The sequence below is a fragment of the Fusarium tjaetaba genome (genome assembly GCF_013396195.1).
Source record: "Fusarium tjaetaba strain NRRL 66243 chromosome Unknown NRRL66243_c0000255, whole genome shotgun sequence".
NCBI classification, from domain to species: domain Eukaryota; kingdom Fungi; phylum Ascomycota; class Sordariomycetes; order Hypocreales; family Nectriaceae; genus Fusarium; species Fusarium tjaetaba.
This window is the reverse complement of record NW_023501451.1, coordinates 137,042-150,570: the sequence shown is the minus strand read 5'-3', so window position 1 is coordinate 150,570 and position 13,529 is coordinate 137,042. Positions and strand designations below refer to the sequence as shown.

At 49.0% G+C, this 13,529-nt stretch overlaps 6 protein-coding genes across 6 annotated transcripts; 3 read left to right on the top strand and 3 right to left on the bottom strand.

Moving 5' to 3' along the window:
• Positions 1 to 993: 993 nt before the first annotated feature.
• FTJAE_10848 (trichodiene oxygenase cytochrome P450) lies at positions 994 to 2,587 on the bottom strand (the record flags this gene model as incomplete). Its single annotated transcript, XM_037343730.1, has 2 exons — positions 994 to 2,261; positions 2,320 to 2,587. 2 exons carry the CDS (start codon positions 2,585 to 2,587, stop codon positions 994 to 996), a joined length of 1,536 nt encoding a protein of 511 aa, XP_037202146.1.
• A 971-nt stretch (positions 2,588 to 3,558) lies between these two features.
• On the top strand, positions 3,559 to 4,941 carry FTJAE_10847 (fungal specific transcription factor factor; the record flags this gene model as incomplete). Its single annotated transcript, XM_037343729.1, has 4 exons — positions 3,559 to 4,077; positions 4,140 to 4,302; positions 4,356 to 4,548; positions 4,605 to 4,941. The coding sequence occupies 4 exons, from the start codon at positions 3,559 to 3,561 to the stop codon at positions 4,939 to 4,941; spliced, it is 1,212 nt and encodes a 403-aa protein (XP_037202145.1).
• Positions 4,942 to 5,769: 828 nt separating this feature from the next.
• Positions 5,770 to 7,848, top strand: FTJAE_10846 (fungal specific transcription factor factor; the record flags this gene model as incomplete). Its single annotated transcript, XM_037343728.1, has 1 exon — positions 5,770 to 7,848. The coding sequence occupies one exon, from the start codon at positions 5,770 to 5,772 to the stop codon at positions 7,846 to 7,848; it is 2,079 nt and encodes a 692-aa protein (XP_037202144.1).
• A 99-nt stretch (positions 7,849 to 7,947) lies between these two features.
• On the bottom strand, positions 7,948 to 9,187 carry FTJAE_10845 (uncharacterized protein; the record flags this gene model as incomplete). Its single annotated transcript, XM_037343727.1, has 4 exons — positions 7,948 to 8,062; positions 8,122 to 8,865; positions 8,916 to 9,063; positions 9,157 to 9,187. The coding sequence occupies 4 exons, from the start codon at positions 9,185 to 9,187 to the stop codon at positions 7,948 to 7,950; spliced, it is 1,038 nt and encodes a 345-aa protein (XP_037202143.1).
• Positions 9,188 to 9,648: 461 nt separating this feature from the next.
• On the top strand, positions 9,649 to 11,364 carry FTJAE_10844 (monooxygenase; the record flags this gene model as incomplete). The annotated part of the gene is made up of 2 exons (XM_037343726.1): positions 9,649 to 11,003; positions 11,067 to 11,364. The coding sequence occupies 2 exons, from the start codon at positions 9,649 to 9,651 to the stop codon at positions 11,362 to 11,364; spliced, it is 1,653 nt and encodes a 550-aa protein (XP_037202142.1).
• Positions 11,365 to 11,767: 403 nt separating this feature from the next.
• Positions 11,768 to 12,724, bottom strand: FTJAE_10843 (uncharacterized protein; the record flags this gene model as incomplete). The annotated part of the gene is made up of 2 exons (XM_037343725.1): positions 11,768 to 12,553; positions 12,605 to 12,724. The coding sequence occupies 2 exons, from the start codon at positions 12,722 to 12,724 to the stop codon at positions 11,768 to 11,770; spliced, it is 906 nt and encodes a 301-aa protein (XP_037202141.1).
• Positions 12,725 to 13,529: the final 805 nt, after the last annotated feature.

The window sequence follows — 13,529 nt, the reverse complement described above, 5'->3', positions numbered from 1 at the left end:
CTATTAATAAGCCACTTTTTAAAATTAATAATAGCTTATTTATAAGCTATATATTAAGAAGTCTTTTTATATAATTAGACTAGTCTCTTTATCTTTTAACACTATATAGTATTTTAGTAGTATAATACCTATTAGTAATACTATACTTATAAAAGGTCCTTATAATATCTACGGCATAATAGACAGCTTGCGGGCAATAAGCTTTGTTAAAGGCATTAGTGCACATCTAGGTAGGAGACGCCACAGGTTGACGCAACCCATCTCACCCTCAGCTCGATTGTTCATTGTCCAATAGCACAAACGTCATTTCCGACAGCTATGACCACTCTAGCTCTTTTTTGTGCCGCGATTCTGAGTGATGAGGGAGCCATCGAGTGGCCCGCATGACCTTCTTTCTCATATAACCTGGATCGCGGCCCGGAACGCACCCCGGATACGGGCCCGGGTCCGGGTTCCGGGTGGCGGATGGAGACGGATAAAAGCAGCATACTGGACTTTGGTAGAAGTCCGTGAAACGACAGCTACAGTGCTACACTAAGCTTAACTCGATCAGCATAGTCCTCAGCTTGGAACTCGGGGCTTGTACAGTAGTAAGCCCCTGATGGCCCTGGTGGTATTGTATCCACCTAAAGGTCATTAAGTCTCTTCGCTGTCGATACAAGCATGAGCTCGGCCCAACTTCTACTCATCTACTGGCCAAAGGAAGGCCTGTTTCTAGGATGCTCTTATGTCACATTCTAGCGTTATTGTGGAAAGCCAGCCAAGAATGGCCTGGCAGCTATACCAGTTCGCATATGCCGATGGTAAAAAGGTTAACCTAAGATGCGAATATAATTAATTGTAAGATCAAGGAAAAGGTACAGCACGCGTCAAACCTTAGTATTAGTATGCCAATAAAATACACAATACAGTAGTCAATCAATCACGATACTCTGTTACTAACAATATCCTAATGCATTAAAATACATCTCAATTTTCTGCCAACAATTGCTGTTACTGAGCGTCACGGCGTCCCAAATGTACCATAAGAGCGTGACTATTGACATAGCTTGTAAACCGATCAAATACTTCCATCTTGGCCTCTTTATCAACCAAGTCGACCTCGTACTTCCTGAACAGATATGCGAGAATGTAGTGCATCTCTGCATATGCCAAGTTCTGTCCAAGACAGCTCCGTAGGCCTTTAGAGAACGAACACATGTTGGTATCCAGAGCCTTCCCACCAGCACCAAGCCAACGATCGGGGTTGAATGTATGAGCGTCTTCGCCCCAGAGCTCCTTGCTGAAGTTCATGGTGTAAGCTGACATGCCAATGACAGTACCTGGAGGAACAATCTGGCCATCGACGACGAGAGGCGGTCCATCGCGGGGGACAGTTCGTGGAAGTCTCCCCGGCGAGGCAATGGCGAAGCGTACGGCCTCACGGACTGTAGCGTTGAGATACTCAATCTGTTCCAACTCCACCAAGGACGGCAAGCTCTCTGCATTAATGGCACGAGCGTCTAACTCTCCAGCCAGCCTCTTCCTGACCCGGGTGTTTTTGGCGATTTGACTGACAGCTACTGTTAGGGAATATGCGGTGGTGTCGGATCCTGCTACAAGGAGGTCGCATGCTTCAGCTCCCATCTCTTGCTCACCAAGATCCGAGAGGCTAGATAGGATGGTGCCATAGGAAGACTGAGGCGGACTTTTCTTGAAATTGCTCGCAGCCGCATAACACGCATCATAGACCGTGAACATGAGGCGAGTCTCTTTGCTCGCAGCCTTGGCGATTCGCGGGGGGATGCTTGTGATGATCTTTCGAAAAGTCGGCTTGTACATGAACTTCCAAAGCACGTTAGAGAGCGCGTCGAACGTCCTGAGGAAGTCACCATTGAACCCTTGATCGCTCTTCTCAAGCTGCCCAAATGGCTTTCCGAGACTGTAGTGAGATATGATATCGACAGTGGTGCATCTTATGGCGTTGAAGATGTTGTAAGGGCCCTTTTGGCTGTCAATGCGTCTTCCGAGCTCGTAAATCTTGTCCTTGAGTAAACCTTCCAGCTGCCCAATAGCACGGCGGGAAAAGAATGGGTTCAGACGACGACGTCGCTCCTTATGGAGACTGGGAACGTGTTCGGCAAAGACACTGTGCGGAGTATTGAAACCGGCATAGAACGCGTCGTGTTTGACGTAAGTTGAGGTTTGGTTGTATATATCTTTGTACAGTTTCACATCATCGATGTGTAGCTCGTTAGGTCCGATTCGAATCGCTCTTGAATCTGATTTGCTGGCAGTAAGTATGAGGAAAATAGGCAGGTGGTGATGAATGAGACTGACTGTATTTCTCATGCAACTTTTCGAATACTTCTTCAGGACTTCCTCGCTCAGAAACACGAAGCAGCCATTCTTGTGACAGACAAGCTTTCTTGGGACCGGGGAACTTGGCCAGGGGATGGAAGTGAAGTTTGTAGATTCTGTCAGCAGTTGCATACAAGGAATATGTCGCAACTGAGAGTACAACGAAGCCAATAATGAGGTCATTCTGGGATTGATGAGAGAGAAAGTCTTGTGCATGAGCTAGAGCCCCGGCTAGTAGCTGGTCCATGTTTTCTCTCTGACTGTCCCGTGGTTCTGAAATGGAGAAAAGAAGTCAAGTGTGATGGTATGATCTAGTAATTAAGGGTTGGGGTCGTGTTGAAAGAAAGAGGACAGCTTAAGCTTATGAAGTTATGCAAGATGAGAAACCTGCCCATCCAGAACCGCTTATATGTCATTTGCAGTGGAGAATTCCTGCCACAGGGAACTTTCAACGGGCAATCTAACCTCTCGGTCTCCCAACACACGGAAACATGACTGGGTGCCCTCCCGCATCCGATGGATTCAGGTTGCCCGAAATGCCACGAAGGACCAATGATAGTCCCGATTGTGTCATCCGCCTTGGCTGCCTAGATGGCATGGATCCACTATACCCTAAACCCCAATACGGAGGAACGGCTGCGCGAGTACCAAGATGCGTGAGGCAGAAGCTTGTCTCCTCAGTAACTAAGTTTCTATCAAGATTAAATGTTTCTGAAATTGCTATTTTAAGAGACTTTACAGCTGATGCTTATAACACGCGCCTTATCCTACTATTATGACCAAAGTCAATAGGGTTCTTCAGTTTGTTGGCTCGGTATACCCTAATACCACGTCATAACCCTTGACTACAATTAACCAATCAATTAACAAAGTTGCATATCTAACATTCAAAAGCGAATATCTCGCAAAATTCTGATACCCGGTAGTTTGGTAACCAAAACGCTTTAGCTCGCCCTATCCCCTTGAGCATATTAAACCCAACCCCGGATCCCGGATCCCGGATCCCCAGCGCGCGCCGGGACAGTTTCCACGCTTTCACGATTCCGTCCGGGACATGCAACATTCCGTCAGTCAGCCCGTTGTGAGTAAGTAGGGTCTGGGCACTCTCATTATTTACCAATACTCTCACCTACCACTGTCAAGTCTTGGTATAGTAAATCGACGAACTCATCATCTGTTCTACTCTCTCTCTCTCTCTCTCTCTCTCTCAAACGCATCATGGGTACTTTCAGAGTCTGCATAGTTGGCGGTGGCCTGGCAGGCTCACTGCTGGCCAACGGCCTTATCAACAATGGCGTTGACACACTCGTCTTTGAGAGAGACGAGGAAAACCTGAAGAGGGAAGGATACCAGATTCGTCTGGGAGATCCTGCCATGACAGGTCTGGCCTCTTGCCTCACTGATTCGCACTTGGAAGCTATTGTGCAAAGACTCGGGCGATACTCTGGCTCTTCCAAGACAGCACCAAGTATCTGCAACACCAAGTTTCAGACCATCCTGGACCTGTCGGCACTGCCGACCTATTCCAAGTCATCGGCCATCAACCGCGTCGTCCTGCGTGACTTGCTTCTTGACCCTGTAGCTGCTAAGGGGAAGGTCAAGTTCGGCAAGCAATTTTCACATTACGAAATTATCAAGAACGGGCCGAGTGGGAGTGAGAGCGTCAAGGTGAACTTCAAAGACGGCTCGTCAGAGTATTGTGATATTCTGGTCGCTGCAGATGGTAGCGGATCAAAGGTTAGTGAGCCCGTACTGATAACGCGTTCCTTCAATACACAGGTGCTAAAGCCAATGTGCAGATAAACAAACAGATTGGAGCCAAGAATATCGTCGACATGAAGAATCATCTGTCTTTTCTGTCAAAAGGAAATGCGACCAAGGCACGGCTGCGACAGCTGCCCCCTCGTCTTTTGGACGGGCCAATTCTGGTGTTTAAGAATGGCATCACTCTCTACTATGCACGTAAGTTACCATGTACCCTCCTACAATACCATTTGACCACTGACATTATTCAGTTTATTTGCCGGCTTCTCAACAGAAGGGCGGGAGTCAAGAGCAAGATGGCGACTTCGATTTCGACGAGAACCAAGCATCGTTTTACTGGAGCCTGTCTGTTCCCCGTGAGATGTGTCCCTTCGACGACCCAAGCGATATCCCCGACAAGCGAGAGTTTTGCCTTGACATCGTTCGCGACTGGGCTCCAGAATAGTGAGTTTTGCAACCCATTTCTTGCCCGTCATGCATCGCTCACTCACATCGCACAGCCATGTCATGCTCTCAGCTGGAGCTGATGAGGAGGATAACATCACAGTGACAATGCTCCGAGCGAGTACAAAACTCTCCAAAAACTGGCGACAGCGACTTCGGGCACGCAAAGGCAATGCTGATGAAGAGGGCCACCCACGCGTATGGCTCGTGGGTGACGCAGTACATGCCATGCAGCCAAACAGGCAAGTTGCTTCACGATCTGTAAATAGGAAGCTGCTAACAAGAAACAAGGGGAATGGGTGGAAACCAAGCTATGCGAGACGTCGCCGACATGTTACCCGAGTTGCTAGAACTGAACAGGGCGGCCGAAGCAGGCCCGCCACTGAGCACTAAGGAGATCGAGACCAGGTGCAATTCATACGAGAAACAGATGATTGACCGCTCTTTTGATTGGGTGGCTAAGAGTGGGGGAACAGCTCAGCCGGTAAGTCGAACCCTGTCTGGCCATAGAAGCTTGCAAGTGCTGACTTTGTCAAGACCGTCGACCTCGATGGACTTTTGGGCAGTGTTATATCCTTCTTGGCATCCTTGCTGCTGCCTGTAGCGACGACCCTGTACAAGGCTACCAAGCGGTCTAAGCAGTAGAGGTTATCACGGCCTCAGACGGACCCAATGGGATCTGAAGGCGGGATCCTAAGCTGGAGTTTCCGGAGTTTCGCGACACCGAGTTGTGGGGACGGACTTTGACAAAGGCCGGAATGGCCGCTGTCGCCGTAAAGAAAGGCGGGGTATTTATCTGGGGTAGTCTAACAGACTCTAACTAAGTTAGCTATGCAGAACAGAATCACCGTAGCAATTGTAACTGCATGCCGTAACTATCCTAAAGTCTGACAGACATGGTTACACAGGGTGCTTATCTTGATAGACTTTCAAGTTTGAATAGATCCGTTTTATAGTCTATATGTTGCTCTTGTGCACTTCGCAGTACCGACATCCATCACGCCAGCCGATTATATTTGGCAGATAGATAATTGGTCGTAAATAGGTGGCACCTGGCTGATGACCCCATACCCGACACGCACTTCCCCCGCATTTTAGCGGCAAGGTCTTGTCGGTAGTGGATTTTATAAAACCTCTTCCGAGTACCTACATTGTAGACAAGTATTGGTCTTGTTGTTCTCGCCATTCCTACTCCACACCGACAAGTTTATATCACACAACATGCCCACCAAGAGACTAAGCGATGGCATGCGTCGTCGCTGTGCTGCAGCATGCGAGAGCTGCAAACGCCGAAAAGAACGATGCGACGGCAACTTGCCATGTCGTCGGTGCGCCCTCCGAGAGATCGCCTCCGAATGTCGCTATTCAACTCCAAAGCGGCGGGCGTCCGTCTCCTCACGCCAAAGTACCAGCATAGGTTCACGGGAACCCCCAGACCTAGTGACAGATATGCTGCTGAGCTACTCGGCCGTTGCCCACGACCAACCTCTTCACCAGAGAGCGAGCCAGCTTGGAGACTCCTTCTTGAACATGGACACCGCATTCCCTAACACGTATCGGTTGATAGAGGAGGACGACCAACAAGGTTCCCTGTATTTTGGGGACGCGGCCAACGAGTCCTTTCTTCACAAGATCCGTCAGCTCGTTGCTCAGACGCTGGGGCCTTGCCCGTTTGTCGAGCAGCCGATACAATACCATACCAACCGCGATTCCATCTGCCCAGTTTCAATGTCCGATCCGCCCCCGAAGCCAAGCCATTCGCATGCAAAGCAGCTGATGAATTGGGGTTTGCAATCTACAAGTCATTTGCTGGGTGCTCTAGACGAATCAGAGGTTCAGACACAAATAGACAAGTGGCTGCAGCAGCAAGACGACGATACTGCAAGCCTCTCATCTGCAATTTGTTACCTGATCCTAGCAAATGGTGCACTTACATGCCCGGGAGACGAGGATGCAACCGCCGAAGGGTACTACACATATGCGAAACATCTGACAAATTTAAAATCGGACCAAGGGCCAAATCTCTCATCGATCCTCTGTCACAACCTGATTGCATTTTATCAGCTACACTCAGGAAGACGAGACGCCGCGTATCACTCCATCGGAGTCGCAAGCCGACTTGCATGCGCCATGGGCATCCACAGAGTGGACAAACCAAACAACATGAGTCACGCTGATGCTGCTTTCCGCGAACGTCTCTGGAAAGCATTACGGCTGTTTGATACTTTCGCCAGTGGTTCTCTAGGGCGACCTATCTGCACCTACGAGACTCGCAACACAAAGGCCGACAAGGGCTATTCTTCTGCTATCGATATGGCAGCTATCATAGAATCCGTCTTGAGAGGCGTCTACGGGCCCTCCAAGGTCTCGAGGCACTTCATCACAAGCATGACTCAAGAACATCGCTCATGGGCAACTCGCATGGCTCATGGTTTAAAGACCGATGGGTTAGAGTGCGCGGAGCAAGCCAAGGGTTACGATTCAGCACCTACCCTGGCATCCTTAAACATGAAACAGTCATACTACTGGTCAATCATGTTGCTGACTCGGCCTGTGCTGCTTGATCGAGTGGCGGCACGGGCAATGCGTGGTGCTCTCAGCGATAACAGCTATCGAGACCAAGACGGAGCGGCAACACCTTCAAATCCCGACACAGCTCTTCTGTATGCCTCAGTTGATTCAGCTGTACGCATAACACGCTTGCTTCAGAGCGTTCTCACGAGGGAGGATGTACCCAAGCGGTCCCCATTTCCGGTCCACTCTGCCTTCACTGCTGCTCTGACTCTCGGCGTCGCTACCTTTGCAGACCTGGACCAAGTTTTCCCGCTGCGCTCCAATTTGGAAATTGTGCGGCGTTTGCTGCAGAGGTTTGAGAAACATGATAGTATCGCCAGGTACTACTGGCAGGTTGTGCAGCAGCTTCAATCTGTATGCGACGAGTACGTGGAGCAGCGGAATAACCGTATCGTTGAGAAGCAAAGCCATTTGGTCGGCGAGCTGTTTGGTAGGCTTCAGGAGAAGACGCCTTTGCCGACACACAACCGTAGGATTATGGACGGAGGATGGCCTGATGAGGCGGTTGAAGCCCATGGGGTCCAAGTCCAAACCCCATTAGCCTCTCCGCCAAACATCTCTTTGACGGAGGATTCGGGGCTAGGAGCTGATCTTACGAGTATTGGTGGAAGTCTAGACCACCTTTCTATTGACTTATTCCAAGATTCTTCGTTAATAGACGTCCCGCATATAGAAGATACTTCAGATGTAGGTAGTATAGTCTTCTCTGGCTTGAGCTGGTTTTAATAATGGCGACGAAAGAAAGCTTGTAATATTGTATCATAGAATCGCATTAATATCATAAGTTACTGAACGCATTGCATCCTGTCAACTTCCACGCAGTATCTAGATATCCAGGGTGTACGTTTTCCCAGGCTGCGTATCAATGGCTCTAGCCGCTGTCTCCCGTTCAAGTATATCCTTTGCAGCCGTGACATTCACTCTCAATGGTTTGATGATGCTTGAAAATGTTAGCAGTGTGATAATCTTGAACGGTACGGATGACTATTAGAATCTCACCTTTCATCATTCAGGCAGAAATAAATACTGGTGGGTTCACCAAGCCACTTAGCCTGCTTCACGAGGAATTCAGCTGCCGAGCCTTGGTACGGTCTCCCATCAAGATTGGCTCGACCGCCGACTCCCATGATAGCAACAGTGGGCTTGGGCGTCAGACACTGGGCGATGCCTTGGTACACGCCCAAGTGACTGTTAAACAAGATGCTCTTCCCGTCAGCGACGAAATTATACATCAGCTGGCCGCCATCAAAGTGCGACATGACGTGTTTCTGGCGGTCCTGCACATAATTGGCAAAGGACCGCGTCCCCGGGTCCATGCTCTCCTCGGGTAGAAACTCCTTCATCTTGAAGAGACCAAACTGCATCAGTCGGGTGATGTCCAAGGTACAATCGAACGGGGTGGCTTCGCCGGTAAACTTCTCTGCGGTATCGAATTCTTCTGGGAGGTCGTGGGGAGTAATTGCAGGAATTAAAGAGTGCAGTGACGGCCAAACGTGGACTGCGGCTGTGGCATACTTGACATGCGGCATAGGAGGCGCTGTCGGTGGTGCTGGAGCTCGATCAATTAGGCCTTCTGCAGCCTTTTTGAGGATCTCCTTGCTGAAGAGGGGTACTCTTTCGCCGCCGCTTACTGGGATCAACTGCGTGTCTGGGACGCCTGCTTCTCCAAGACATTTGATGGCCTCACCATTGGCAATGACCTTAGCTCCTGTTCTGAGAGCCAATTGATCCGCGCCGGGAAGGCTATCGGCGAATTAGTTTCTTGTATAAGTGAGATACTGGCTCAGACTTACTGATCGAAGTGGGCATGAGAGATGACGATGTAATCTAGTTCTGTTACGTCCTCAAGCTCGAGGTAACGCTTCAAACCCTCTGGTTTATCGAGCCAAGTGTCATGGAAGATGGTCAAGCCCTTCCATTTCAGCCTAAAAGTAGTTGTCCCTGTGTCATTTTATCAGTACGTGAACTGGGCTCACTTTCCAGACTTCGGCAGCTGGCATATGTGAAGTAGATTGAGATGCTTGCGAAACATACCGAAGAACTCTAACGTCGCTTTTGTTTCCATGATGGCTTCAGGGCTTCTTAGAGAGGAATGCGCGGAAAACGAAACCGTTCGTGATAGCTGACAAGGCTCTGTGATATAAGCGCTCTCCTCAGGTTAACGAGAGTTTGTATGCTTAAGCGGGTCTTTGGCTGGGTAGCTATACTTCCAAAATGGCGACTCCTAGTACGGAGTATGAAAACACACGACAGTGTTAAGACCCGGTGGAAGCGGGGGTGGGGGCGGGGTTTGCTCCGACCCGGCCGGCTCCCGGGCTTCCGGACCCCGGTTCAGGGGTTCGTTCCGAAATTTTAAATACCAGTAGATCCGGACATCACATCACTAATCTTAAGTACCCGTAAGAGCCTTGAATGCATAGCGGCTCCTTGACCAAGTCTACGTACCTCTCGTGAATATCGATCCGCAGGATTCAACCCTCACTCTATCCGCTGCACACATCAACCCATTCCTCTGACCGTACTAACATGGGAGAGCCAGACAACTGGGTGCCCGCGCAGGAGGGCCCTGCTTTTAAGCCCCGCAAACTCAAGGTTGTCTGCATAGGCGCTGGGTATGCTGGGCTGATGCTCTCGTATCAGTACAAGCATGGAGACACGCCTTTGGAGCAATTTATGGATCTGAAGATCTATGAGAAGAATGATGATATCGGGGGAACTTGGTTGGTTAATAAATACCCCGGAGTTGCGTGCGACGTTCCTGCGCACATTTACACGTTCCCCTTTGAGCCCAATCCCTCTTGGAGCCAGTTCTATGCCACAGGTCCAGAGATATGGAGATATATCAAGAAGACATCCGATAAGTATAAGCTTGACGAGCCTGTCATACTAAATACTGAAGTTGTGTCCTCTGTTTGGGACGATGATACTGGCAAGTGGCGCCTCGAGATCAAACAGGGTCATAATCATGAAATCATCCAGGAGGAAGCAGATATCGTCATCAATGCCACTGGGTTCCTCAGCAAATGGACCTGGCCTACGATACCTGGACTGGATAAGTTCAAGGGGAAAATGGTCCACACCGCTGCCTGGGATACAAGTCTTGACTGGTCCGGCAAGAGAGTCGCCATCATCGGAAACGGCTCTTCCGCTGTTCAAGTCCTTCCACAAATGCAACCTACAGCAGCCAAGATCGTCAACTATGCGCGCAGCCCGCTTTGGATCAGTAGCGCATTCGCCTCAGAGTTTACACCAGAGGGCAAGAACTTTACATACACCGACCAAGAGATCCAAGCATTCAAGGATGATGAGGACATGTTCTTTAAGCTCCGTCATAGTATTGAGCATTCCTTCAACAAATTCTTCAAGGTCTCTCTTAAGGATAGTCCAGAGCAGAAACAGGCTTTTCAGTTCTTCAAGGCAAAAATGGAGGAAGCACTCAACCACGACCCTGTTCTGTGCGCCAAACTTATCCCGACATTTCAAGTCGGTTGTCGCCGCCTCTCTCCCGGTGAAAACTATCTTCAGGCACTACAGCAAGATAACGTCACCCTCCAAGATGTGCCCATCCAGGAGATTGTTGAGACTGGAATCCGCAGCCTAACAAAGACGGAGGAGTTTGATATAATTGTCTGCGCAACAGGCTTCGATGTCAGTTTTGTCCCGGGATGGAAAGTTGTGGGCCAGAATGGGATTTCACTTGCTGAGCAGTGGAAAGATGCCCCAGAGGCCTACTTTGGGGTATTTGCTGCCAACATGCCGAATTTCTTGACTGTCAACGGACCAAACACTCCTCTAGCACATGGAAGCTTACTGGCCGTGATGTCGTTCACGGTGGACTACATCGCAAGATGGATCCGGAAAATATCAACACAGAATATCAAGTAGGTCATACATTGTTGCCAAGTTCACGAGAACTCATGCTGACTGACTACCGCTCCATCTAGATCAGTCCAAGTCCGTCAAGATGCGTTGGATGACTTTAATACCTACGCCCAAGAATTGATCAAGGGGACTGTTTGGACGGGCGACTGCAGGTCCTGGTTCAAGAAAGGAAAGGCCGACGGTAGGGTGACGGCTATGTACCCTGGTAGTGTCATTCACTACAAGGAGATTCTGGATGAGTTTAGAACTGAGGACTTCGTGTACAAGTACACTAGCGGGAACCGGTTCCAGTTTATGGGCAATGGGATGACCTTCAGGGAGAAGAATGACGAGGACTTGGCATGGTATATGCGGAAATAGCGAAGCAGGACTTGTTCAGTCTTGGACTTGAGTCATATTTATACTTAGATGAAGAATGTCCCTTTTGCCCTTACAGCAACTGTAAGAATAAACATAGTGCTGACCTTGTAGTAGACGACGGTTGGATAATATGATCATGGTTACTTGTGTGTAGCTGTAGTTCTTCGAAGGAGGTAGTACTTGTTGGCATTTTCACTTGCTCCAGGAGAATAGCCGCCAATTATCCAATTTTTTTCTCCCATCACGGTGAAGCTGGGGAAGCGTACAAGAGCTCATGTGTTGTTTGCTCTTGAGCCTCATGGCTGAGAACTTAAATCAGCAGAGAGTACTCAGTATGAGAATCCATGTTATGATTGCACTATGCGTAGATCATGGCTTTTAAGCCTACAAGATATCAAGCATCCTAAATAGTATCCTTCAAGAAGGCCAACTGTTTCTCGATATTCTCTTCGAAGACCTTGCCATGATAGGGGTCGAAGTGGCCAGCACCCTTCAAAATAGCCAGCTTCTTCGGCTCATAAGCCAAAGCGTAGGCCTTAAGCTGAGTAAAAGTCGGTGCACACATATCACTCTCCGCACTGACAAAGAGGAGTGGTGTAGGTGCGATACGGTGCATAAAAGCCAATGGCTCAAATGCAACCATGTCGAGAAGTGTTTGGGGAGTCACATTCGGAGACCAAGGAACCTTATTCTTATCCAAAGCCTTGATGAAATCACAGAGATTCTCATCGCGGATAAGGGCACTGGTGTCCTGCTGGAGACTCTCCTCGGCAGTCTCGGCGAAAAGCTTGATCAGCGGGGCAGGTTTGCCGGCTTTGAGCTGTTGTCGGCTGCTGTACAGGGAGGGAATCATGGGTGCGAGGTTTGTGCTAAGCTGTTCGCCGGATACAAATGGGACTTGCGAAATCACCGCTCGGATACGCTTGTCGAATGCCGCAGCGAGCAAAACGGAGCCGCCGCACATGCTGGTGCCCCAGTAGACGATCCTAGAAGAATCGACCTCGTCCAACGATGCAGCGTAGTCAAAGGCATCTGAGTAGTCTCGAGCAGTTTGGACGGGGTTTGTCTCGTTACGTGGAAGACCGTCACTTGCACCCCAGTTGCGATGGTCGAAGAGCAAGACTCCATAGCCAGCGGCTTGGAACCGCTTGGCAAAGTTGGGGCAGAACTGCTCCTTCAAACCTGCCAGCTAGGAAAGACATTAGTGGGTATTTCAGTTGATTACTCAGAGGAAGCTTACTCCGTTCGCCATAATAATGCATGGATGCTGCCCATCTCCACTGGCGGCGGTGTAGAACCAACCCCTAAGGGTTAGTCCGTCAACAGTGGGGAACTCGACGTCTCGACGCCCTGGTGCCATTTTGTGAGAGATATCGGGAGTTTAAAAGAATGCAGCTGCTAGAAAATGGTGGTAAGCAGAACTGATTTAGCGGTAGCTAGAATACCCTTCTTAAATATATACCTCGATATTTATACCCGCGATGACCTGTCATCGGCTGAAGTAGAAGCCATTCCGGATTTCGGATCGGATCCAGGAATCACATCAGCAGTGTCCCGGTTCGGAAAAGGACATGAAAGAAGTTTCTCTCACGGGATACCGATAGTAGTTCTCCTTCATATGGATTGTTATAAACCCCACAGTTCGTGTGGAATTAAAGCATCCTCAAATCTGGAGATTTCTATATGCTAGACCGGTTTACCCAACAAGTGCCATCTCTACGGAGTAAGCTTGGCAACAACGAGACGACTAATCTGTGCTTCTCTGTTGAGAAAGCTGTCAGTGTCGAAAATACCGCGAGTCATAGATATTAACTTTTCCAGGGTCTGCGTGGTTTTAATATATGTAATCCACTTCAGATGGGGATCGATATCCACCTTTCGTCAACACGGATACTAAGATACGTAAGCTCAAAGGTGAAACAAAACACCGAGGTTACGATCTGCGATTTTGAGTTTTATTGGTATCGGTGCTTTATTTACCCACCAAGTGAATGGTCAGTTATAAGCTTTGCAAACTGGATCATTTGTCTTGGCAGTTGAATAGTCGGTAAGAAAGGGCATACGAAGTGTTTATAGTGCGCGAAAGAGTATACAGCTTAGAGTACATATACCCCAGCTTGGTATCACCAGCTGCTTTTATCTCCTATGTCTTGACCTCGTCACTC